Genomic DNA, 26,162 nt, shown 5'->3' on the forward strand with positions numbered 1-26,162 from the left:
TATTTTAGAGAGAGACAGATAGTGACAGAGATAGCGAGAGAGAGCACAAGCGGGGAGGAGAGGGAGAAGCAGGCTCCCGCTAAGCAGGGAGCCTGATGCAGGGCTCAATCCCAGGACCCTGGGATCATGACCTGAGCCAAAGGCAGACACTCAACCGACTAAGCCACCCAGGCACCCCAGAAATCTATAGTAATAATAATAATAATAATAATAATAATAATAATAATAATATTTGTAAAGGGTACTGGGTTAAAAAAAGAGTTTGTAATCTGGAGAAGAAATATGTAATTATATTCCATTTATATTATAGTGATAAGATATGAATTATTAAATAAGATATCAAATATTGAATTTATATAAAACTTTGAAATGATGTCTTTACAACTGTTTGATGAACTTGAGCTTGATTTCCATGAATGTAAAATCTTTATATCAGATACAGTGATTGTAAAATATGTTCACAAATCCTTTGCACACTTTCCTTAAAAAAGTGGAGCCTAGTTCTCTCCTTGTGGGGTGGACTTACTGATTTACATATAATGAATACAATATGGCAAAAGAAATGGTGTGTGTCTCACAAGACTATCATAAAAGATATGTGTCCTGCTCTGGGCTCTTTCTGGCAGATTACTTGATCTGGGGGAAGTCCAGGCAGTTCTTCTGAAAGGCCCATGGAGCAAGGAACTGAGGCCTTCTGCCAATAGGCATTAAGGAACATAGATCTCTGAATAGTCATGTGAATGAGCCATCCTGGAATGAAGTCCTCCAACTCCAGTTAAGCTTTGGACTACTGCAACCCTGGTTGACATCTTTACTGTGACATTATTGGGAAATCTGAGCCACAAGCACCAACTAGGCTACTCTTGAATTTTTAACACAAAGAAATTATGAGGTAATAAGTGTTTATTGTTTTAAAGCCCATATGTTTTAGAGTAATTTTTTTTAAGTAGCGATAGGTAACTAATATACCAAGTTATAATGATAATGTTTTTTAAGGCTTCATAGTCTCCAATAACAAGTAACTTAGGTTGACTGATGAAATAGAAAACAATTTTTAAGGATTTATTTATTTACTTTTAGAGAGAGTGGGAGAGGAGCAGAGGGAGAGAGAGAGAGAAAAAAAAAATCTCCAGTAGACTCCCTGCTGAGTGTGGAGCCAATCTCAGAGCTAGATCTCAGGACCCTGAGATTATAATCTGAGCCAAAACCAAGAGTTAGAGGCTTAACCGACTGAGCCACCCATGAGCCCCCAAAATATAAAACAATTTTTGTAGTCATTCAGATATTTCCAATAGTTGAAAGAGTCTGTGTGTGAATTTCCCCCATTTCTTTCATTGACAAATATAACATTGTGTATGTGTGTATCTCTGTGTGTGTGTGAAAATGTGAATGGACTCAATCTAATTGAATTTTTATATCATTCTATATTTTAAAATAATGATGAAACTCAAGTTATAGAAGAGCATCCACTGGGCTGCTAGGCAGAATATCATTAAAAATGTATATCAACCAAAACTGGATTGAAGTATCTGATATATGCATACCAGGATTTGGGAGTTCCCACCCCAAGTTGGCTGCACTTTGGGCGATGCGCCATGCTTTTTAAGCACCTATTTCATGAGCCTCTTGTCAATGGTAAACAGTGCCACACATGGTAACTCACTGCTTAAGTGTGTTTTTCAAGTGATGGAATACCTCCTGAGCCCCTCTCTATTGCTATGACTGCAGAATAATATGTCAGACCCCACTTGAACTCCAAAGTTTCTAGTTGAAATTTATGTCAAAGGGAGCCTAGAGGCTGTAGCTACTCCACACCCCACCAGAGTGATCAACTTCACTGAGCACTCCCATTACTCATTAACAGCATACTGGTGTACCACAGCATACCAGCCAAGGAATGGTGCTTAGAAATTCAGAAGAGAGGGTACTTTTTTTTTTTTTTTTTTTAGTCTGCTCAGACTTCCATAACAAAATACCACACACTGAGTGGCTTAAGCAGAAATTTATTTTCTCAGTTCTGGAGGCTGGAAGTCTGAGATTGGGGCGCCAGCATGGTCATTTTCTGGTGAGACCCCTCTTTCTATCTTGTAGTTGGCAACCATCTTCTGTGTATTCACATGACCTTTTTTTAGTGTGTGTGTGTGTGCACGCGCATGGAGAGATGTAGAAAGCGAGCTCTTTGGTGTCTCTTCTAAACAGGACACTAATCCTATTAGATCAGTAACATTTTATTATTTGTTTTCTGTCCTTAGTTTTTTGTTCCTCTGTTTATTTTTTCCTGTCTTCTTTTTGCTTATTCAAATATTTTTGTAACCTATTTTAATTTATCCTTTGGATTTTTAGTGGAACCTCTGCATTATATGTTTATTTTCTGTAGGGATTTTAATATAAATCCTTAACTTTGCACAATCTATTTAATATTGTACCACTTCACATAAAATACAGAAAGGATGAGTCTAAATGGCTTATATGGTTGCATGATTTCTGTATTTTACATGAAGTGATATCCTTCATGATATAATTTTCATTCATATTACATGTTTTGGATTATATTGTGGGCATCACAAATGTTATGTTGTATACTCTGGATTCTGTTATAAGGGTATTGATGTTTTTAGCAGGTCATTATCGTTTTAGTTTATTCTCCAGAGTCCTCAGATATTTGTTCTTTGTTTTGTTGTTTTGTTTCATTTTTTCCCAGATGTTAGCCATATGTTAGGATCTTACTCCAACATATTGGCTATTTCTTTAAGCTTCAGTTTCTTTATCTGAAAAATGGGGATAAAAATAGTACAGTACTTAACCTCATAAGATTGTTGAGGAAACTAACCGTGATCATTTATTTAAAGGATGTGGAACAATGTGACATATAGCAAATACACTCAGTGTATATTAGCTGTATCATGATTAGTGATCAATACCATCTACCTTACAGGGTTATCAATATTAAATGATAAATACATATTTAAAGAAGTAACCCTAGAGGTAAGGGTTCAATAAATGACCATATTTATGTTATTCAAGATGAATAATCTTTTTATAGATGGTGATGAAAATTAGGCCTTTCAAAGAAGTGGGAATAGCATGAGCCAAAGATAAGGAATAGAAGTGTCTAAGTCCTGTTCAGAAGTTGTGACTGTTAGATTTGAAGTGTAGGGTTCTTAAAGGGAATAACAATAGATGTGGGGAATACAGAAAGTGAGGGTGCAAAAGATGAGAGGAAAGTATCAATTTAAAACAGCAGCCCACCACCCAAACTGAAGAGTATCCCTGAATTGACCTAGCTGTCTGTAGAAAAAATATTTATTAGACATATATTTATTGAAAACCTGTCATGCACCAGACATTCTTCTAAGTGCTTAGTATAAACTAGTGAACAAAACAAGCATGGTCTCAACTTTCATAGAACCTTGAGGATCTGGTAACCTATGTTTTAACAAAATCATTTACTATATATCTATCAAGTCCTGGTCATTGTACTAAGATAGTAATGTAACTTAAAACGATGCAGACAACACAGTGTTACTCTCCTACTTGTTGTCTGTTATTGGGCAATGTCCCTATAGCTAAGGTGACCGTATAATTTACCTTCCAACCTGTGTCACTTCTGAAACTGAAAGCAGTTGCTGTTAATAAACTTCATCAGGACAGGAGGCAAAAACGGGGACTTTCCATGGCAAACTGGGTATATACATATGCCAAGTATCTTTTACATGTAGTGATTTCTTTAGAGGCTTACATATCAAGAGGCTATAGCCACAGATTTTTTTGTCCTTAATGTTTGGCTTACCTAGCATGTACATATTATATCGATTTCCCCAAGGTTTCATCCTTAGTTCTCTTGTATCTCTTGACTATGCTTATAGTTTTACCTATAAAAAACCTCTGCTATTGGCTCCAAATATTTATCTCCAGATTTGCCCTCTCTTCCAGCATTTAGATTCAGCTCATTTATCTACCTGCTTGCTGGACATCTGTAGCAACTAACTGCGGATAATAGCTGCTGACTGTATATTTTATAAAACCAAATTTCACATATTTTTTTTCACATCTGTATCTTTGATTATGATCCTCCCACCCTGGGAATCTTTGTTTCTTGTTTTCTTGCTCACACCTTTTGTAAATTCACTGAATTCTCCCACACACCCAAAATGTGGACTTATAGTAATATAGATATAAATATAAAACAAAGACTCTCTTTAAAAATAAACCCAGCTGTTACCTTCTCCAGAAGAGTTTCGCTGACAACCACTTACCCTAACCCAGATAGGGTAAAGTGTCTTTCTTCTGTGTTTCCAATGTTTCCTGCATACATGTACTTTTACCTTACCATTTGCTATAGTATTTTGAAGATACCTGCTTTATCCATTTGCCTCTTCTACTAGGCTTTAAGGGTTTTTTTTTAAGACTATAAAATTCTTGAGCCAGCACTGTTTTCACTTTTTTGAAGACTCCAGCTCACAGTAGGTGGTGCCCACATATTTATCCATCTAAGTCAAATTGAAATTTTCACTTACAAAATTGTAATAGAAGAAACTCAACTTTTTATCATTTATAGTTCTGGCACTCTAAATAGTCCCTGGGAATTAACCTACAAATCATTTATGTCTTAGCTAAGCATTATAAAGTAGTGGTTAGAAGTGGTTAGAAGTAGTTGGATAAGTACAAAAGTGTAAAAGCATGTAAGTTTTTGTAGACAATGGCAAATAATTTGAATTTTGTCATGAAGTCATATGTAAGCCACAGACCTTCAAAGACACAGTTTTAAGAGATCACTCTGACTTGATCACTCTGTGAGCAATGAAGTGTGTTGTGTGTTGGGAAATACAGAGACTACTTAAGCCATTGCAGTTAGTCAAAGTAAGAATTGATAGAAACCTGAAGTAAGCTGATGGAGGGAAATGGAGAAAAAAAAATGAGTTAATTTGAGCTACATTTTTGAACTAAAATCTACATACTAATTGATAAAATTAATACGGGAAGAATAAACTAGTAGGTGGCATTTGCTGAGATAGGGCTGATTTTAGAGGGAATTGGTTTCTGGTAGCAAAAAACTGAATGTACCAACTTTGAAAAGCCATGAGTAGGATTCATTTAAGGAGAGGTGGAGATGGTAAGGAGAGCTAGTATCAAGTCCTGAAGAACTTCAGAGATTTGGTGGATAAGGGAGAATCTGCAAATTAAGAGCAATCAGAAAGCTAGAAGAAAAATCAGGGGAGCTTCAGAGAATGTAGAGAAAAAAAAAAGGTAACTTTAAGATATCAGGAGAGCTTCAGCAAATCTGCAAATCAGAGAATTTGAAAGGAAAAGAAGATTTCAAGGAGAAGCAATTAACTGTGTTAAGCACTATTGAGAGTTGAGAAAAATTAGAACAGAAAAAAGTATTCTCCATATTTATCACCATGAAAGCCTTTAGTAGGAAGAGTTTCAAAATTTGGGTGGGAACAGTAGAGATAAGATCCGTATCTAAATGAGTTGAAAAAATATAAAAGGTGATGAAAAGGAGGTAGCATAGGGAGACAACTCTTTCAATAGTTTTTATTCTAAAACTGAACAGGAAAAGTGTAATGGTAGCTAGAGGGCATTGTGGTAGTGCTTGCATCGTGGTTTGATGGGAATAATTCAGTAGAGAGGCAGTGATAAAGGAGAACACTAATTGCAAAAGTGAAAGTAAAGGCTGATGGGGCCAAAGTACATGTGAAAAATTTGACCACTGCTGAAGGAAGGGATGCTTCCTTTATTGTATCAGGGTAGAAGATGAAAGTGCATGAACATGCAGATAGGTTTATAAATTTTGTTATAAAAAGATGAGAACACTTCCTTCAGTTGGCTTCTATTTTTACAATAATTAATGAGATTAATTGTGAAGTCTTGAAACAAAATAAGCATACAAAGAAGGCTTCCTTTATATTCTGTACTTCACTATACATTGGATGTTGAGGGGAGCAATAAAAGTGCTTTGCTGTATTTTCCCCACTCGTTATTAGATTATCTGGCTATTTGAACTATACTATTGATGGAATTAAGGAAATAAGCTCCAAGTTTTCCATATAAAATATAGTGAAAAAGTAATAATAACTAACGTGTGGCTCTTACTCATTATAAGGCATTGTTCTTATACATAAATATCAAGTTTCATCAGGCATTTTATATTTTGTTAAGTCATTTAATCCTGTATGACCCTATAAATTGGATATTATTATATCCATCTTACAGTGAGTACACTGAAGCCCAGAGAATTAAATAACTTGCCTAGACCACATAGTAAGTGGTAAAACTAGATTCAAATCCAGCCCAGCTGTCTCCAAATTTTAGGCTTTTACCACTATAAAAGATGTATTAATCTTGAGCAACAAGATTAATTCATCTATTCATTCATCCAACACTTATACTTATTGACATCTACTATTTAGTTAACTCTACTACCCCACCCCCTGCCCAAAAGAAAAGACTCTCCTCTCTGCAAAATACCAGGCTAAAGGCTAGGAAAGGAGGATGAAAGAAAACATGAATCCTACTCCTATGGAGCTTATATCTAGCTTGCTACTATGTCTAAGAATTTCTACATAGAGCTTTAATATAAATGGATTGTGATAAGGTTTTTTTTTTAAGATTTTACTTATTTATTTGAGAGAGAGAGATAGAGATCACGGGTCGGGGGGAGGGAGGGTAGAGGGAGAAGCAGACTCCCCGCTGAGCAGGGAGCCCTTGGGGTTTGATCCCAGGACCCTGAGATCATGACCTGAGCCAAAGGCAGACGCTTAACTGACTGAGCCACCCAGCAGGCACCCTGGATTGTGATAAGTTCTATGAGGAAGGGATTGATATTAGAGTTAATAAAATATACCAATTCTTTATATAAAGAACAAGGAAAGGTGACATGTGAAGAGGACTTAAAGAATGGATAGAATTTGAATACATATGTAGATAGGGAAAACAACAAACTGGACAAAATATAAAATAATATAAGCGAAGTCCCAAAGATGAGAAGATGTTGTGTATGTATAGGGGAAAAAATGAAGCTCTTTCCCTATGATAAAGATCCTAGGCTCAAAAGCAGAACTATCCTTCATCCTGTAAATGGAGAACCAGGAAGATTTTGTTTCCCTTTGGGTGGAAGTCATGATATGATTAGAATCCTGTTTTAGGAAGATGTATTTTATAGCAGTGAGCAATGTCTGGAAGCAGAAAAAGAAATTGGGAGACTTTTTTTTTTTTTTTTTTTTTTAAGAGAGAGACTGCTTGTGGATGCATGCATGCTAGCAGGAGGGCGGGGAGGGGCAGAAGGAAAGAGAGAATCTCCAGCAGGCTTCATGCCCAGGGTGCAGCCCCTTGTGGGGCTCAGTCTCATGATCCTAAGATCATGACCTAAACTGAAATCAAGAGTCTGACATTTAACTGACTGAGACACCCAGGTGCCCTGAAATTGGGAGACTTTGAAAAGTGCTAATGGGATTATGTCCAATCAACCAATGAGAGACATCTCAATCATCATCTACAAAGTAAATGTAGTTAGTATATACAATAAAGTATTGCTTCTATTTTCAAAGAACTTGCAGTCTCACTATTCACTACATTAAGCTATTAAAGAGCAAACTTATGTATACTAGTAACTGATACTGTGATTTATAACAAGAAAAATATATTTGGTCTTTGTCCTTGGTTCTAGCACAGAACTCCTAAAACTCTTGAAATTTTCTAAGTGATGAGAGAAGAGCAACAAAAATGTCTTTTGTTATGTTAGGTGATTTTGGATCACACCTAAGGCTGGTTGCCAGGGGAACTAACCCCATAGTTAGAGAGTTGGAAATTTCAGTCCCACCCTCAACCTCTGGAACGGGGTTTGGGGATGGAGGTTGAATTTGATCCCTAATGGCCAGTGGTATCATCAGTCATGCCTATGTAATGAAGTCTCCATAAAAACCCAGAAGGACTGGGTTCTGAGAGCTTCCATGTTGGTGAGCACATAGAGATTTGGGCAGAGTGGTGTGCTTGGAGAGACAGCATGGAAGCTTTGTGCCCTTTCCCCATACCTTGCCCTATGCATCTCTTCTGTCTGGCTGTTCATGAGTTATATCCTTTTATAATAAACCAGTAATCTAGTAAATAAAATGTAAAATGTTTCTCTGAGTTCTGTGAGCTACTCTAGCAAATTGAACCCAGGTGGGGCTTAGTGGAACCTCTAATCTATAGCCAGTTTGTTAGAAGCACAGGTGATAACCTGGACTTCTGATTGACATCTGAAGGGGTAGGGGCAGTCTTGTAGGACTGAACCTTTAATATGGGAGGTGACCCTGTCTCCAGGTAGATAGTGTCAGAATTGAGTTGAATTGCAGGACACCAGCTGGTGTTGGATCATTGCTTGGTGGTGTGGGGGAAAAAAAATCCCAATCCCCATATGAATTGAAATCGATGACCAGAAACTTTAGTAAATTATTAGAGTTGTATTTTCTATCCCTGATCTTTTATTCTTGGCCAGCTTTCTCATGTCAAGATTTGCACATAAAATCAAATAATACAAAAGAGTACCTTTTCTAGGTAGTTGCCCAGACCACATCCTATTTACTCTAGATTTCTAGAACTGAAATCCTATATTTTGTCCCTCTGTGTCTAGTGCCTTGCTTTGGACCCAAACTCTTAAGAGTTTTTTTTTTTTTTTTCTGGACACTTTGGCTTTATATCCTGATATATTACCTTTTATACTTGCTAGACTTGGTTTTCTACTTTGCTTTAGACTCTGCTTCCTTTTCTAATGTTAACATTCCTATGGCCTCTAGTGAAAATCATGCCTATTTGCTTCTTCCCTACTGCCTACCTAGGTCCTACCCTTTTTTATGGTCACCTTAACGTCCATAAAGTCTCCACCAGCAGATTTGCATTTGACGTATAAAGATTTTAAGATAATTTTCTATTAGAAAAAATAAAATTGTTGTAGACTATATAGTTAGTAGAGATGTGATTTTGATAGAGGGAATTAGTCAAACATGGGAAACATCTTTTCCTAAGACTAATAAGCACAACTTTTTTTAAACTGTATTTGCCACCTAATCCTAAATTCATAACTGGGTTTGTTGGAAAATAAATACATGAACAATGATGTGATTCAAGTTATTGTATTAGTTAGGTTGGCTATAATAACAAATAGACCCAAATATAATTGCCATTTATTTCTGGCTTCTATAAGAGTCCAAGTTTGATTAATTCTGGTGAGTACGTAGTTTTTTAAGCAGCAATTCAGGGAGCCAGGATCCTTCCACGTTGTGGATTCACCATCTTCTAGGGCCTTATCCTTATCTCTGTCTAGTGAGTCAGGAGAAGAAAGAAAATATAGAGAAGACATACTCGTTTCCTAATAGCCTTGGACCAGAAATGACACATATCACTTCTGTCCACACTTTACTAGAGAGGACTTAGTCTCATCACTACACATAATAGCAAAGGAGGTTGAGGGATTTGTGTGTCCAATAAGAGAAAAAACAATTTTGATGGCAGCTATTAATTTCTACCAGTTAAGACAAATAAGGTAAAATGGATTACAAAGTCCTTTGCAAATATGAGATAATAATAGCTAAATGTAAAAATAATATGTGCGATTAAGTATTAAGTGTAAGATAAGTTACTGCTATTAAGTCATTGCCAGTTAAGTGATTGTGAGAGATAATGCAGGAAATACAGGAATCAGTGCATTTTTGTGTTAAATGGTTTCAATAGTGATTTCTCTCTCCAAAATCACTATTAAAACACAAGTTTAAAAAGAACATCAGTTGGGAAAAATGCTTCTTAATAAAGTCAATAACAAGTTCTTGTCAACTTTATTAATGTAGCTTTCAAAACAATAGGGGCAGAAAATAAACTGTGTTTAGCCCTTGTGAAATGTATTATATTTGTCTTCCGTGTGATGTAGGTCAGAAGGAGTCTGAAGATGAGAGTGAGGGTGAAGAATTAGATGCCAGTTTTAGGATATCAGTGTTTAAACTACCCATATATACTTCAGATTCATTGAAGTATGCTGCATTATTGAAAGAAAAAGAAGATTATTTTCCTACATATATCCAGCCATTTCCTACTACTCATCAAAAACCAACAATTAAAAAAAAAGACATGCTGTTGAGGAGTAATGTAAGAAAAGAGTTTTTTACAGCACACAGAACTGGTATAAAACTCCAAACACTTTGGGATATTGATAAATATTATTCAGAACAAAAGAAGCAGGAAAGCCATAAAAAAAAAATAACAGCTATCGCCATTGCACAAGGTGCCCAAGAAAGAGTTCGCTCAACTGTTCAAGAAAACCTAAATAAGAAAAAAAATGCTGCACAAAAACTAACTGCAAAAGATAATGAGACAATTCAGCATGGTTTACAACAACTTTGGCAGGACAGATTCAATTACCTCGACAAAGTTAGAGAGAGGAGAGCGCTGTTTCTGGCAGAAAAAAAACAAAAGGCTGAAGACCGTTTATTAATTCAAAATATAAGTAATGAGCGCACTCTTTTGTGCAAAGGAATTATTAAAATGGACAGATTGAGGAAGAATCAAGCTGTCTTACAAGAGAAAATTCTGATTGTTCAGCAAAGGCTAGAAATGGAAAAATATCAAAAGAATTTATTAAAACAAATGAAGGAAATCAGGTAGGTACAGTTTTGATATTATAGAAGATTTTAAGTCAATTACATGTGAATATTGCATACTAAGTGCTGAGACCTAATAAACAGTACTTTGTTTATAACATTCTCTTTGAAAAATAGAAACAACAAAAAAGGACAAAAATGTTCTAATATATTACTAAAGATGAGACAATAAAACAGCTCTGTCTCATCCCACCTCCACCCTCATCCAACAAAACCTGCTTCTTAATTAATGGTTGTTCTTATCGTAAATGGCAGTCATCATTGGGCTCTTGACTAGTGCTAGAAACCAGTCTTTTACAACTCAGTCTCTCTCATTGCCAACATCTAATAAGTTTCCTTATTCATTTTACTCTAAAAGGAGTCTCAAACTGATTCTTTTCAATCCCACTTCTCCCATTCTAATGCAGACTCTCAGTCATTCTAAGATTCACCTTTTATCCTTCCAATTGAGAGTTCCATCTCCATTCTCAAGCATCCTTTCTTCAACCCAAATCTGTTCTCTAGCCAAGCCTCAACTGTCTTTTATTTTTTTTAGTATTTTCTTTATTTATTTGAGAGAGAGAAAGCACTAGCAAGGGGTGGGGGCAGGACCCCAGGATCAGGACCATGAGATCACGACTTGAGCCTAAGGCAGAGGCTTAACTGACTGAACCATCCAGGCACCCCCCCACACACACAACTGTCTTTTAAAATTAAATTCTGATCATGTCACTTTCTACTTAAGTATACTGATGCTTTGCAATTGTCCACAGAATAAAATCTGAGTGGCATTTCAGACATGCTTTGTTCCAATTTATCTAGACTCATCTTACTAAATTTTCTCCTATAGCCCCTCCCTCTTCCCCATAACAGCACTGTTTGCTCCATACAGACTAAACTATTCCCAATTCCCTACCCAGATTTGTAATTTCTTATTCCAGTGACCTTACTGGTTCTATCCCCTTTTTCTTCATTATGCACTTTGAAAGAGTACTAGGAGCCCATAATATTAGTGCTATCTACATATTATTATGCAACACAAGCCTCTATTGTTATTGTGCAAATTAGAAAGATTTGGAATGTTCAAACTGGTGAGGGGGTAGTGCCTGTATGGGAAGGACAAGACACTTATTTTTCCAGGGAGACACATCACTAGTGAGTGGCTGATGCTTGGCTGAGTGTGACTGTATTTCTATTTCTCCCCTATTTGCCCCCATCATGCAGTGTATGAGCTGTACAACCACTGACGAAATTCATCCTTTATTATTATTTTATATTCATCCTTTAGTAACCAACTGAGATGGTACCTGTTCTTTTTACCTTTCCCCAACTGTTCTTCCAGTCTGAATTAATCCCTTTCATTTGGTGGTTCACATATAGTACTTGATAGCCATTATCGCAAGACAGCCTATATCACGTTAGCTTGTAAAGTCCTTTATAAAATAATTTGGTCTATCTTTCCATTTCAGTATCTAGTACAGTACTTAGTTTCCAAAATCTATTCCGTAATTATTTATGGAGGAAAATAGGACAAAAAGTTTTTGAATTAGTAATGTTGTATGTAAGTCCATTTAAGTCATATACTAGAGCCTGTGAGGCAGGTTAATTAGATACATATATATATATATATATATATATATATATATATATATATATATATATATATATACATATGTTTATAACATTCTCTTTGAAGTGAACATGAACACTAGTAATATATATATTAGTGTACTTAATACTTAAGCCACTGGAATGAGAAATAATGTATATTTTTTCAGAACGTTTGTGTAGTGAAGATATGTAACCAGAATTATTAAATATATACTAAAATATAATTAACCAAGCTTTGAAAGTAGCTTCACTAGTTACTAAAATAGGTATCTGTCTTAAAACAAGTGCTTATTTCATGATAATAAATTTTTCCTACACTTTTTTTTTTCTGTCTCTCTGTTATCATTGGCATTTCTATTGAGGAACACCTTCAGTTCAAATCATTCAAATAGTAATTCACTTTCAGCTATTGGAGATGTCAGGTGATATGGGGACATAAAGATTATTTGACTCCAATAAACTGAAAATCTAGGTGGGAGATAAGTCACCACACAATAAGACTACCAGAGTTAAATAATAATACAAACATAATACAAGAACTATCAAGGGACAAAATTAAAATTTCCAGTTAAATGGTAGGTAATAAATAGATAAGAGTAATCTAGGACACCTTCAAAGAGAAGGCATAACTAAACATCAAAGTGTTAATTAATTTCAGTTCTCCCCAACACCCCCATAGAAAAATTAATAACATATTCTTGATCCTCTAAGAACTCACAGTTCAGTGGCAAATATAAGCATATACCTGAATCATTACAAAAAATAGAAGTAGGAAAATTACAGTTGTCAATTCGAATTTGGAAAAGCAGAGTGCTGAGGGGAAATCATTATTGGCAAAGTGGATGAGCAAAATTGGAGAGCTCAGAATAGGTAACACGGGGGGAGAGGAAGGAGGTAGTGAATATTGCTCTACTCATAGCAGAGGGTTTTGAAGAGGAGTAGTTGAAAGTGCAATTGCTTAAGAAACATTAAATTAGCGGGGCGCCTGGGTGGCTCAGTTGGTTAAGCAACTGCCTTCGGCTCAGGTCATGATCCTGGAGTCTAGGGATCGAGTCCCACATCAGGCTCCTTGCTCAGCAGGGAGTCTGCTTCTCCCTCTGACCCTCCTCCCTCTCATGCTCTCTGTCTCTCATTCTCTCTCTCGCAAATAAATAAAATCTTAAAAAAAAAAAAAGAAACATTAAATTAGTTTAAAAAGGGACTGTAATTTCAGTGGGCAGTCACATGGTAAAGACCATTAGGAATCCTACTAAAAAAATAAAACATATTTTAAACATGCATTTTACCACAGAACCTTTATTTCAAGAAATGTCTCAGAATGCTAATCCTCAGAATGTACTTGGGACAAAACTGTCTCAAACAAATGCAAAATTTTTAAAAATTGTTCCATGATGATTTTTAAATTTTAAACTAAATTTAGTGCAAAGGCTCTGAAAATTAGTATTGACTCAAAATATATTAAGCTACATTTAACAAATTTAAATTGTATTAGTTGTCAAAGGATTTTTTTATGGAGGGTATAATTGACATATAACATTATATTAGTTTCAGGTGTACAATATAATGTTTTAATAATTGTGTATATGGCAAAATGATTACAATAAGTCTAGTTAACATCTGTCACCATACATAATTACAATTGTTTTCCTTGTGATGAGGACTTTTAAGATTTAGTCTGTCAGCAAATTTTAAATATGCAATACAGTGTTATTAACTATAGTCACCGTGCTATATATTACATCCCATGACTTAATTATTTTATAAATGGAACTTGGTACCTTTTGACCTCCTTACCCATTTTACCTACTCCTTATCTCCTACCTCAGGCAGGCACCAATCTGTTCTCTGTATCTGTGAGTTCAGTTTGTTTAGATTCCACATATAGGTGAGATCATATAATATTTGTCTTTCTGCCTGACTTATTTCACTTAGTATAGTGACTTCAAGGCCCATCCATGTTGTTGCAAATAGCATGATTTTTTTCTTTTTATGGCTAAATAATATTCCATTGTATATATACTACAACTTCTTTACAAAGGATATTTTTTAGAACATAAAACTGTAACTCATACAAATATAAAATGAACACATCAAAGATTTTATTTAACTCATTAAGGAACCAGTAAGATGTTACATCCAGTTCAAATGAAATTTCTAAGAGCATGTATATATAAAGGCAATCAGGAATGCCAAAATGAATTTAGTCATTATCCACCAGTGATAATCAATTATAACTCCATTGGACAAAATTCACTTACACTTTATAGACAAGAATCATCTGTATTACTCATAGTTTTCTTCAACTTATATAGGGTTGTAAAATAGATCAAAGAGATTGAAAGACACAGATAACTCTGAAGGGTCCACTGACGGGATTCCCAGTAATTGTTTTTTACTCTTCCAGCGTGTTTCACACAATTTTGTCTGATACTAGGTTGAAACTTACCAGTCACAGTTTTATCCCAGTGACATTTTAACCATCCAAACAATGTAAATACATATGCTTAAGGCTTGCCTAGAAATACTTAGAGATCCATATTGCTGCTTATTTCATCTACATTTTAAAAAATTTATTGCTGACGTATAGTTTACATACAGTATTACATTAGTTTCAGGTATACAACATAATGATTTGACAATACTACATGTTACTCAGTGCTCACCATTGTAAGTGTAGTTACCATCTGTCACCATACAACATTATTACAATAGTATTGACTATATTCCTGATGCTATAATTTTCATCTCTGTATTGCCAGAGGGGAAGTGGGTAGGGGGATGGGTGAAATAGGTGAAGGGGATTAAAAGGTACAACTTTGAGTTATAAAATAAATAAATAATTTATAATTATAAATGCTATCATTAGAAAGTAGTTTGTAATAGAAAAGAGTATAAAATAATAAGAAGAAAGCATTTGCCTTTTCCTAGTTACAGGCAATTTTTAAACTATTTACTGAGTTTCTTTACATAATATCTTTTTAGGTATGAAAAATATTTTATATTTCTCTTCTCCAAAATTTAACATTTTCCTTAATGTATACTCTATGTGTGTGTATGGGTGAGTGGTTTTTGGAAATAATTTTTCTATAATTTAGTAACAAATATATTTTGGAAAAGAAAATGAAAGCTAGTCTAGTATATCAAAATACAAATCTAGTGTAAGTCAATGTTAGAGAAATTCAATCAGCTTAGTTTTATCACAGCAAATTGAGTGTCTGGCCATCATTAGTTTGTAGAGGATACAGAGTCAAATGAGCTTCCTAATGTATGTTAACTGAATTATCTTCTCTTGCAAGATGCTGCAAAGATATTATCCATATCCTTGAAAACACACAGGAATAAGGCAGTATTCTGGCTATGTAGGTAGTATGTCCTAAAAGGCATTACTGAGTTTTATTATAAATGTTTTCAAATAAAGATTTTGTATCAACATGCAGAAAAGAGCAGTGAGTCAAAAAAGTAAAGGCTGTCTAGAGACCTCAGCAGTTTTTCAGTTCTTTTTCCCCGGTTGATTCTTCATTAATGTATCAACCACTTGACCTAAAAGCATTCTGATGAATCTCAATAGCTAGTAAAGTCATTACTGAGAATGTAGTTCCTGATCCTGCTGTGGAATGAGGAAGAATGAAAAAAGAAAGAGGAACCATAAAGCTCTAGTTTAGAAAGTTGATAAACTACCCACAAGAGTATTTTAGAATGAATAAAAAAGAGACTTTGAAATGAGAAAAATACATATATATCAGGTAAAAGCTGGTCATGAATTTTCCAAAATATTCTTATTCATACTCTGAAAAAGTGATGACATTTCTCAGGGCAGAACAGCAGGGTGTCCATTTTGCAGTAGAGTTATCAATTAGCATGGAAAATCTGGCACATAAGGCACTTTATCTAATTACATCATCTTCTACTTGTCCTTAGTTTGGTCATCAGTTTACCTCCTAGACTACTCTTTATTCCCTGTGGTGTTTATATCCTGATTCATAAAGCTTTTCTCCATCCAATTTCAGCTGTAATCAGAGTGAACTTCCAAATTCATAAGAACAGCCCTCCCAATTGCCTAATATTTTTGGATCTCAACAACCTTTAAACTCATTTTCAAAGACACGTAAGGGCCTCCTCATCACTTGGAACTGCCCTACCTCTTAAATCTTAAATCCTTGTATACTTATTTATGGATAAAATCTTCTATCTTTTCAATTATTTTCTTCCTTTATTTTCACCACATGAATTATTCAAATATATTATGACACTCAGCCCTCAAATAAACTTCCTTAAATATTTCTTTTCATTTCTACTGTGTCCTCCAGGGTTCTTCATATCAGTTATTCTTTTCTCCATTTCATTCAGTGTCTCTGAAGTCCTTTCCTTTCATTGCCTCCACAATGCCAACCACCCCAACTTCCACTTTGGAATAATCCTACTATCTTTACGTCTTGTGTTCAGGTTAAAATGGCTAAAAGAGACCACTAATTTGTAAATTTACACTAATATTAATTGTATGGCCTCCAACTTTAGCTGCTCTCTCAGTTGATTACTCTTTTTCCTCTTACCCACAACAGTACGTACATGGCAACAAGAATTCTAAACATGTAATTAAGGGTACTGATTCATGGATCTTAAAATAGAGAAATTATCCTGGATTATCCAGGTGGGCCCAATGCATCACATGAGGCTTTACATGCAGGGACAGAAAAGAAAGGCAGAGAAATTCAAAGTAGGAGGATTTGATATGACATTGCCGACTTGAAGATGGAAGAGGCTATGTGGAAAGAATGAGAAGGAGATGAATTCTGACAACAACCAACAATCTGGGAAAGAAGACCTCATGTCCTGGATGAGAATCACAGCCTTGTGTCCCCTGGGTGGCGCAGTCAGCTGAGTGACTGACTTTTGGTTTTGGCTCAGGTCATGATCTCTGCCTCTTGATATTGAGCCCTGCGTCAGGCTCCCAGCTCATTGAGGAGTCTGCTGAAGTTTCTCTCTGCTCTTCCTTGTGCACTCTCTCTCTCTCAAATGAATAAATAAATCTTTTAAAAAAAAAAAGGAACCACAACCCTGGCTGACACCTTGATTTCAGCCTTGTGAGAACCAAGCAGTAAACCCAGCTAATCCAGCTGTGCCTGGACTTTTGACCCATGAAAACTATGAAAAATAAAATGGTTGTTGTTGTTGTAAGCCAATATATTTATGGTAATGTGTTACACAGCGATAGGAAAATACAAACTCTAACTTTGTTCTTCTTTTCCCAAGATTGCTTTGGTTAAGATAAGACCTTTGCATTGCCATAGAATTCAAATTTTAATAAATTCAAAATACCTAAATTTAATACATTTAAAATAAATCTTAATCTAAATTTTATCTTCTATATATGTAAAACAAACTTAAATGATAATTTCTACCAAAAAGACTCTTGGCATATTAATTGGGATTGCATTGAATATATAGATAAATTTGGGGAGAATTAACATCTTGATAATATTGTCTCCCAGTCCTTGAAATGGTAGAACTTTCCATTAATTTAGATATTCTTTAATTTTTCAGCAATAGTTTATTATTTTCACTCATAAGCCTTGTATATCTTTTGTTAAACTTACATCTAAGTATTTGTTTTTGTTTTTTTGATGCTATTGTAAATAGAATTCATCCTTAATTTTGTTTTCCAATTTTTTTATCCTGGCATATAAAAATATAGTAGATCCTTATTTCTCACTCTTCAATACTTTTTAATAGTTTGGTTTTTTGTTGTTTTTTGTTGTGTTCTTTGTTTTGTTTGTTTGTTTTTTACATTTTGTCCACAGTTTATAATTGTTATCTGTATGAGGACTATTTTAATACATTTCTTAGACTCAGTTAATACTATTAATTACATGTGCGAAGTCCCTTTTGCCATGACTTCCACTCTACTACATGTCCAGATATAGCCACTCTCCAGAGATCCAGACTCAAAATAGTTATAGCTAATTTCATTGAGTGATTATTAAATGTCAGGCATTCTCCTAAGGATTTTAAATGTCTTAGCTATTTAGTCCTTACTAAATCCTATGAGTTAGATTGTCCCTTCTTATAGATGACGAAAATGATTGAGAAGAATTTAAGTAACGTGTCTCAAATCACACAATCAATAAGTTGCAGACCTGCATCTCAACCCCAAGCAGAATGGCTTTACTACCTTTTCTCTTATCCATAAGCCATTGCTTCTCTATAGTCAACTACCTGAGCATTACCGTATAGACAGCCAGGCTCCTTAAACACAATATTACCAAAATAGAATTCCAATATTTCTCTTCATCTGGCTGCTCTTCTTATATTTCTTATCCTGTTGAATAACACTATTATCCATCCAGTAAAAGGAATTATTAAATGTCAGGCACTGTTCTAAGGATTTTAAATGTATTAACTCATTTAGTATTTTACTAAACCTCATGAGTTGGATTATCCCCCTTTTAAAAAATGAAGAAAATGAGGTAAAGAGAACTGAAATAACTTGTCCAAAACCACATAGTAAGTTGCAGACTTTCTAGACTTCAGCCATTCTTCTACTCCTCAAGTCCAGATTTCTGAGTATATCTATATACAAATCAAGGGTTCTATGATCTGCTCTAAGTCTGTTTCTCCAGAGTTATCTGTTCCATTGTCCCAGAAATTAAGAGTGTTGTCACTTCTCAGAGCATGCCAAGCCGTGCTAACATCTTTGACTTTATTTTAGCTATTCATGCTATTTAAACAAACATACATGAACAAAATGTTCTTCCCTTCCACTTTCTGCCTGAAAAATACACATCTTTCAAGACTAAGTTCAAGGATTATTTCAAATCTGAACTCTTTCTTGTCTTTCCTTACCCTCTTCTTCAGATAATATTTACTAATTTTTTCATTATGCCATCCTTGTATTGTTACATAGTGTTTTCATTATGACACTATAATATTTTATTTATATATTCATTATTTCTCTACTTTCTATAAGATTCTCATTGTTATGTCATATTTATCTTTATGGTTCCAGCATCTAGGGGCATTATAATACATAATTGTTGAATGAATGAGGATGAATGAGTGAAGTCCTGTAAGGCCCATGACATTTTCTAGGTTTGACAGGGTAGCCTGGTCCACCTTTCTCTAACTTAGAGTCCCTATTAGTCTGCTGGGGCTGCCATAACAAAATACCACAGACTGGGTGGTTTAAACAACATAAATTTATTTTCTCACAGTTTTGGAGGCTAGAAGTCCCAAGATTAAGGTATGTCAAATTTGGCTTCTCAGGTTTGAGGCCTTTTTCCCTGGCTGACTTCTCACTGTCCTAACATGACCTTTGTTCTGTTTGTTCATATCCTTAGTGTCTCCTCATCTTTTTAATAAGGACACCACTCATATTGGATTAGGGCCCATCTGTATGATAAAATTTAAAATTAATTACCTCTTAAAGACCCTATCTCCAAATATAGTAATGTTCTAAGGTACTAGAGCTTAGGACTTCAACATGAATTTGGGGGTTGGAAGTGGGAACACAGTTCAGTCCATAACAGCATCCTAGAAGAAACTTGGATTTAGTGAGGCTTAAATAAAAGTTCTGCAATTTTTTTTTTTTTTAAGATTTTATTTAGGGACGCCTGTGTGGCTCAGTTGGTAGAGTGTCTGCCTTCAGCTCAGGTCGATACCAGGGTCCTGGGATAGAGTCCGGAGTGTCTGGGCTCCTTACTCAGCAGGGAGCCTGCTTCTCCCTCTCCCTCTCCCTCTCCCTGCCACTCCCCCTGCTTGTGCTCTCTCTGTGTGTTGAATAAATAATTGCAATCTTTAAAAAAAAATAAAAGATTTACTTATTTGAAAGAGGGTGTGTGCGCACAAGCAGGGGGAGGGGCAGAGGGAGAGAGAGAAGCAGACTCCCCACTGAACAGGGAGACTGGTGAAGGGCTCCATACCAGGCCCCCGCTGGGTTTAATGACCTGAGCCAAAGGCAGACACTTAACCAACTGAGCTATGCAGGAGCCTCTTTGGGACTCTAAACCAGGGTTTATGAGAATTCTGTTACAGCCAATAAAAATCTTAGAAATATTAGTCCAATATGAATATTATTAAGTAAATTATAGATATTATTGATATAATAAAATTCTATGCAATAAGTGAAGTTCTGATTTTTTCCCATTTGTATGTCTGTTTTAAAAACATCTACTTACCATTAATAATCTGAATGATTGTTACACTTTTCGTTATTTAAAAGTATCTCATTCTGTTACTTTCCTTTTTTTCTTCTTAGGGCTCAAGAAACATATAGAAAACACTGTGAAGAAAAATTTGTTTTTGATATGATTGCCTTTCAAAAAGCTTGTGAAAGATTTCAAGATGCTAAAACAAAAGCTGCAATTATAAAAACGAATTTAGCCTTTCAAGTTCCCAGAGGAGTGAAAAAATGAACCAATGCCAGGTTATATCTGTGGTCATTTTGAATTATGGCTAATATGTTTAGTTAAAGGACTTTGAAATAATACTATGAAAGAAAAAATACTCTGTGTAACAAGATGGATTTGTATATAAATCTTCTAAAATAAAAACAATAATTAAAGTGTTTCTCTTGTTGATCATAATTTAATTTAAATCAAGTTAACTTGGCACCCCCAAAAGGTTCCTTATATTTCAGATGTCCAAGGAACATTTAAAACTTATTTCATTTATTGCAGGAAATAATGCAAAGGCATTATTTATATTGTTTCATATCCTAAGGATAGCAATCCTAAAGCTATTTTCAGTTTCTCTGGCAATCTTAGTGTAGTAATTTCTGCCCCAGCTGCTGACTTTTATTAAGACACTGTGTACTTTGATTAGTTTCATTATCTACTTTCATTTATTTAGTTATATTCCCTGTTTATTTTGTTAAAACAATTTCTGAATTTCTTATTTCAAAATAAAAGTTTCACCATTATATCAGTGATTCATATTCTTATAAAAATTCAGAAAATGTCAAATATAAAAGGAAATTTTTCACCTCAACTTCCATGACACCATGTGCTAGTCTTCATATTCTTCCTTACTCTTCTGACCTTTTTAGGAGGGGTTCCTGTTGCTTTTTCTTTAAATGTTGATGTTACTCATGCTTCCACCTACAATCTTCTGTCTATATATGTTTCCTGATCGACAGTATGCAGGGTTATAGTTTATGACATCACCTATGGCCTCATCTAACATCACCTATGTTAGAGAGATCCTAACTACATCTCTCCTGAGCTCCAAATACATTTCTAATCATTTACTGCACATGCCCCCACAGAGCACTCAGATTCAACATGCTACAAACTAAAATCATTGTCTTTCCTTTCAGAATCTATCCTGGGTCATCCCTAACATCCCTCTTTACTTTACATCTTATATAATCAGAACGTGTCCATCTTTTTATCTCTGCTTTTGAAACTCCCCTTCTCTGAATCTCCAATGGCAATGTTTACTTTAGTTCTTACTATTTCTTTCCTCAAATCTATCATGCATATTTTTCTAAAATGCAAATCTACTCTTTGGTTGGGTCCCTATTCCTATAAGATAAAGTCAAAATCCTTCTCACTTAGTAGGAAAAAAAATCCTTAATGGGTTTGCTGGTTCCTACCTTTCTAGCTCTTTCCTGCCTTCAGAACTTCCAATTCCAATTTTCCAAATATCAGATTAGTCACAATTCTCAAATTCCTTTGCCTGGTATCCTCTTATCTGCTTTTCTGCTTGCAGAATTTCTTAATGGCCTTCTAGAGTCAAGGGGCATACTTTGTGAGAGTTTTCTCACATTGCTTCTGTGCATGCCTCCATTATAATACTTATTACATAGCATTACATCAAATTAACTACATACTGTTCCATCTATTTTACTGTAATTCCCTCTTTTATTTTTTTATCCTCACTGCTAAAAAAAAAGAAAGAAGGATATTTTTAATTTTCTGTGTATAAGATTTCGTCCTTGGCATAGTTTTAAGAACAAAGGATTACCTCTTAAAATATATTTTTTAAGATTTTATTTATTTATTTGACAGAACAAGAGAGCAGGAGAGCACTAGCAGTGGAAGGGGCAGAGGGAGAGGGAGAAGAAGGCCCCTTGCCGAGCAGTGAGCCCTACGTGAGGCTCGATCCCAGGACCCTGGGATCATGACCTGAGCCAAAGGCAGTCACTTAACCAACTGAGCCACCCAGGCGCCCCTTAAAATATTTGTTTTTATAAAATTTTCTGACCTGTGTAGGGGCAACAGATTAATGAGTATATTTTATAGACTGATAATGCTAAGATAAAGGCATTTAGTAGGACTAAAATCTCAAGAAGAAAACACTCTTCTGCTTTATTCTTTGAATTAACTATCTCAACTGTTCTGCTGAGGAATCAACTTTTAGGTTAAAAGCCCCATTTATAGTAATTTCAAAAACCTCCTACTCTCCCTTCTTTCCCACATTTAGAGGGAAAAAAAAAAAACTTGAAAGCTGACTTTTTTTTAGAATTTTGCTTTTTCTCAAAATGTGGTTCTTTAGATAAAGAAGAAGAGTGATTATGAGAGTTTAAATAAAGAATGAAGTACTTTATCATAGCTTTGGAAAGAGTTCCTAACACACTACCTGCATGCATAATTATTAACTATACTTTTCCTGGCCTCTTTTCTCCCCTCCTGCCACTCTTCTGCTAGCCAGAATAGATTACGGTCAGGCTGCCTATGAAAATATCAGCCACTATCATGCCACAACCCTCATGATTCATAAAATAAAGTCCTTTGGGAAAGAGGAAAGCCACTGCTTATCACACTGACATTGGCTTTCTTCTATTTGAAGGGCCAGGGACTTTGAGCTCCAAAAAACCATCCGAACAGGTTTTTAATTGTTTAGTTAATTTACCTCAGATTATAACGTGACCTGTGAGGTCAGCTGAACCTCATGAAAATGGCTGACTTGTGTGTCAGAAATCTGTAGATATTGGCCTCATTCACCTAAGAGTGACATGTAATAAAGGTCTCTATTACAAAGTTATCTTAATACATGGAAAAAAACATCATAAAATGTACTTTCTATGTGTACTGTAAGTCTGTGGATGTGTGCATGTGTTTCCATATGTATATAAATACAAAGGTGCCAGTCTGTGTCAATGAGAGCTACTAAAAATGACTAAAGATAGGAAAAGCAGTGGTTCAGACACTCAGCCAAAGGAAACTTTTCTTGGGCTTAATTTGCTTAAAGGGGAAAAATATACATAATTTCCCAGGCCTTGAGGAAAGAAGGACTTTTTATCTAGTTTACTTTTGGAGAGTATGATAAATAGGTGATGAAAAAAGATAATGCCTAGTTCCAGGTAAGAGGTTGTAATATGAAAGACTAGGTAGGGCTGGATTCAGATTTTTGTGAGAATTGAAGCTTATTCAACTTGGAAGGGTCCTTTTTTAGAAAAACTATCTGAAATTACAGATATGAAGTTAGGCAAAAAAACTCAGAAAGGGCCTATAAAACAAGGGGAACTGACCTTAAGCTTCATTATCTTCACTATGGATTTTTCTACAGCCTGGAAAACTAAAAATTTCTTGAAGAGGAAGGAAAGAATTCATGAGAAAATGTCACTATTGGAGCTACAGAACCTTTGTTTATTTCATGAATAGAAGTGGTCACCAACCAGGAAAGAACCGAATGTTAAATTTGTCTAATCTGCAGTATTTCAGAATTGATATGCATGGTTTCCAGAAGCCAAGACGTGTTTGAGCTGATATTTAACAACCTCTGTATTTCATATCAACACCTTTATCATTTCAGGATAATCTCTGATTAACAGCCAGAAATAGGCTACGGTAACAGATGCTCGAATCTCAGCAGCTTAGCCCAACTTAGTTCATTTCTCACTGAAACTACATGTCCAGTGGGACTGAGGAAGGTGCCACCATTTTATAGCTTCAGCATCTGTTACACATGGCCTCCAAGTCTGTTGTAGCAAGAAAGAGAGCATGGTGGAAAGAAGGTAGTCCAACAACTCTTAAATGCCTTGGCTCTAAAATGATACATGTCACATCTGCTTATAGCCTTTTTTCCAGAACTTTTCACATGGACTTGCCTAACACAGGGGCTTTGGGAAATTCTGGGGAGCATATAAGATGTTTTGAGTACATGCACAGCCATACTCACCTCTTGAGTATGGGTATTCTCTTTAACCAATCATCACAGGGAGAATTCCTTTCTAATCTTTATACAGATATGGAAACTTAAGATCTAAGATCTATATATTTAATAATTAGCATGATGATTGATATATAGTGAGCCCTTAAAAGTGTTTGTCGAGTAAACAAGTGAATGAATAAATGAATGGAGTACAGATCATTCACAATGACTTTAATTCCTGTAAGAAGCAAAAGCAATCACGTGTTCCTAAAGTATCCAGCAAGAAAGCCTTAATACTATAGCTTAACTCTGCTTTCTTCCCCTTCTATATCTCTTTTCTGGTCTAACCCGATTGTGACTTTTACTAAATAAAATTATTTGCATTTCAAAAATCTTATATTCTGCCCACTCAGCAGCCAGGCTTAATAAATAATTTGAACTCAGAACTCTTATTAGATAGAATTGGTATAATTTTAAACAAAAACAAAAAATTGACCTTGAGAAATTTCATGTAAAGAAGAGTAATGTTAGGCCTAGGGAGAATTTGACTGTCAACTATACATCTCCATGTATTTGCCTTAGACGAGATCGGGCGCACTCAGGGTGTGGTGGCCGTAGACTGTATTTGCCTTAGAAAGAGCTAAGCAAATAGGAGTCCTCTTTAGAGAGAGGAATTTTCTAATTCTAATGAATATGATTGCATGACTATTAATGATATTTGTTTGGACTGATATGTAGATTTATTCTTTTTTTTTTTTAAGATTTTATTTATTTATTTGACAGAGACAGAGACAGCGAGAGCAGGAACACAAGCAGGGGGAGTGGGAGAGGGAGAAGCAGGCTTCCTGCTGAGCCGGGAGCCCGATGTGGGACTCGATCCCAGGACCCTGGGATCATGACCTGAGCCAAAGGCAGTCGCTTAACCAACTGAGCCACCCAGGCGCCCGATTTATTCATTTCTTATGATTGTTAAACATCTTTTCTCATTCCATGTTTTCTCCTTTGTAGTATTACCAATATCATTTCTTCATCTAGCAATTTTATAAGTTACTGCCATCTTAAATGAATTCATTTCTATTAGAATATATTTTGCCTGGTGAGTTGTATTATATAGCTTATTGCATTACTGCATTGTTTGAGGAACGCTTTCCCTTTTATCTCCCACTGGTTGAAGTCTGGTACTATCCTAAAATATTGTGTATGAGATCTCTCCCAACCCCACCATTTTTACTACTGCTTTCCAAAGAATTGCCAGATCCAGCAGAGTTCACCTGATTTTGCCTTTTCCTTCCTCCCATAAATTACAGACAATCTCCCTGTTCTAAAGTACTGACTTCTTGGAATAAACTAGCTTGCACCCTTATTTCATGGTGTCTGAGTCCATCACCAACTAAGAGCTTTGGGGAGCCATTTCCACTAATGGACTCTGTACTCCCCAGTGTAGTTAATTTCACCCTTATAGTCAGAAAGAGTTAATGTCCTTTGCTACCAGGGTGTAATATATACACTGGGAAGAAGATGATACCCTGTGTTTTTCCAAAATGGACATCTTTACAAGTCATTAACAATTTTATCTTCCAGAAGTTTCCTCTATTTTTTTCCTCCAGAAACTTTAAACTTATACAATATGCAACCATCACTCTTTGGAAAGGGCATTTCAACAGATTTGATTTTTTTATATATTTTTGCCTTTTGCACAACTTGATGAGTTGCTTCATTAATCTCTTGGTCTCCCTGCCTCTCCTCCATCTGGCATCACTAGCAGATGGAGGCAGAATTGCTCAGATATAAAGGGACAGACTCCAACTACAAATATATCACAAAGATAGCAAACAAAGATACTTTGTGACT

At 35.3% G+C, this 26,162-nt stretch overlaps 1 protein-coding gene across 1 annotated transcript in view; it reads left to right on the forward strand.

The window, feature by feature from the left end:
• The window catches only part of LRRIQ3 (leucine rich repeats and IQ motif containing 3), a 191,969-nt gene extending 171,196 nt beyond the window's left edge, over positions 1-20,773 (forward strand). Inside the window, exons 7-8 of the mRNA XM_035018272.1 lie at positions 9,905-10,631; positions 20,473-20,773. Coding sequence (XP_034874163.1) covers positions 9,905-10,631; positions 20,473-20,629 — 884 coding nt within the window. The 3' untranslated portion in view covers positions 20,630-20,773. The remainder of the gene's footprint in view (positions 1-9,904; positions 10,632-20,472) is intronic.
• The last annotated feature ends 5,389 nt before the right edge of the window (positions 20,774-26,162 follow it).

The sequence above is a fragment of the Mirounga leonina genome, unplaced genomic scaffold (genome assembly GCF_011800145.1).
Source record: "Mirounga leonina isolate KUSES-001 unplaced genomic scaffold, KU_Mleo_1.0 Mir_173, whole genome shotgun sequence".
Classification (NCBI taxonomy): Eukaryota; Metazoa; Chordata; class Mammalia; order Carnivora; family Phocidae; genus Mirounga; species Mirounga leonina.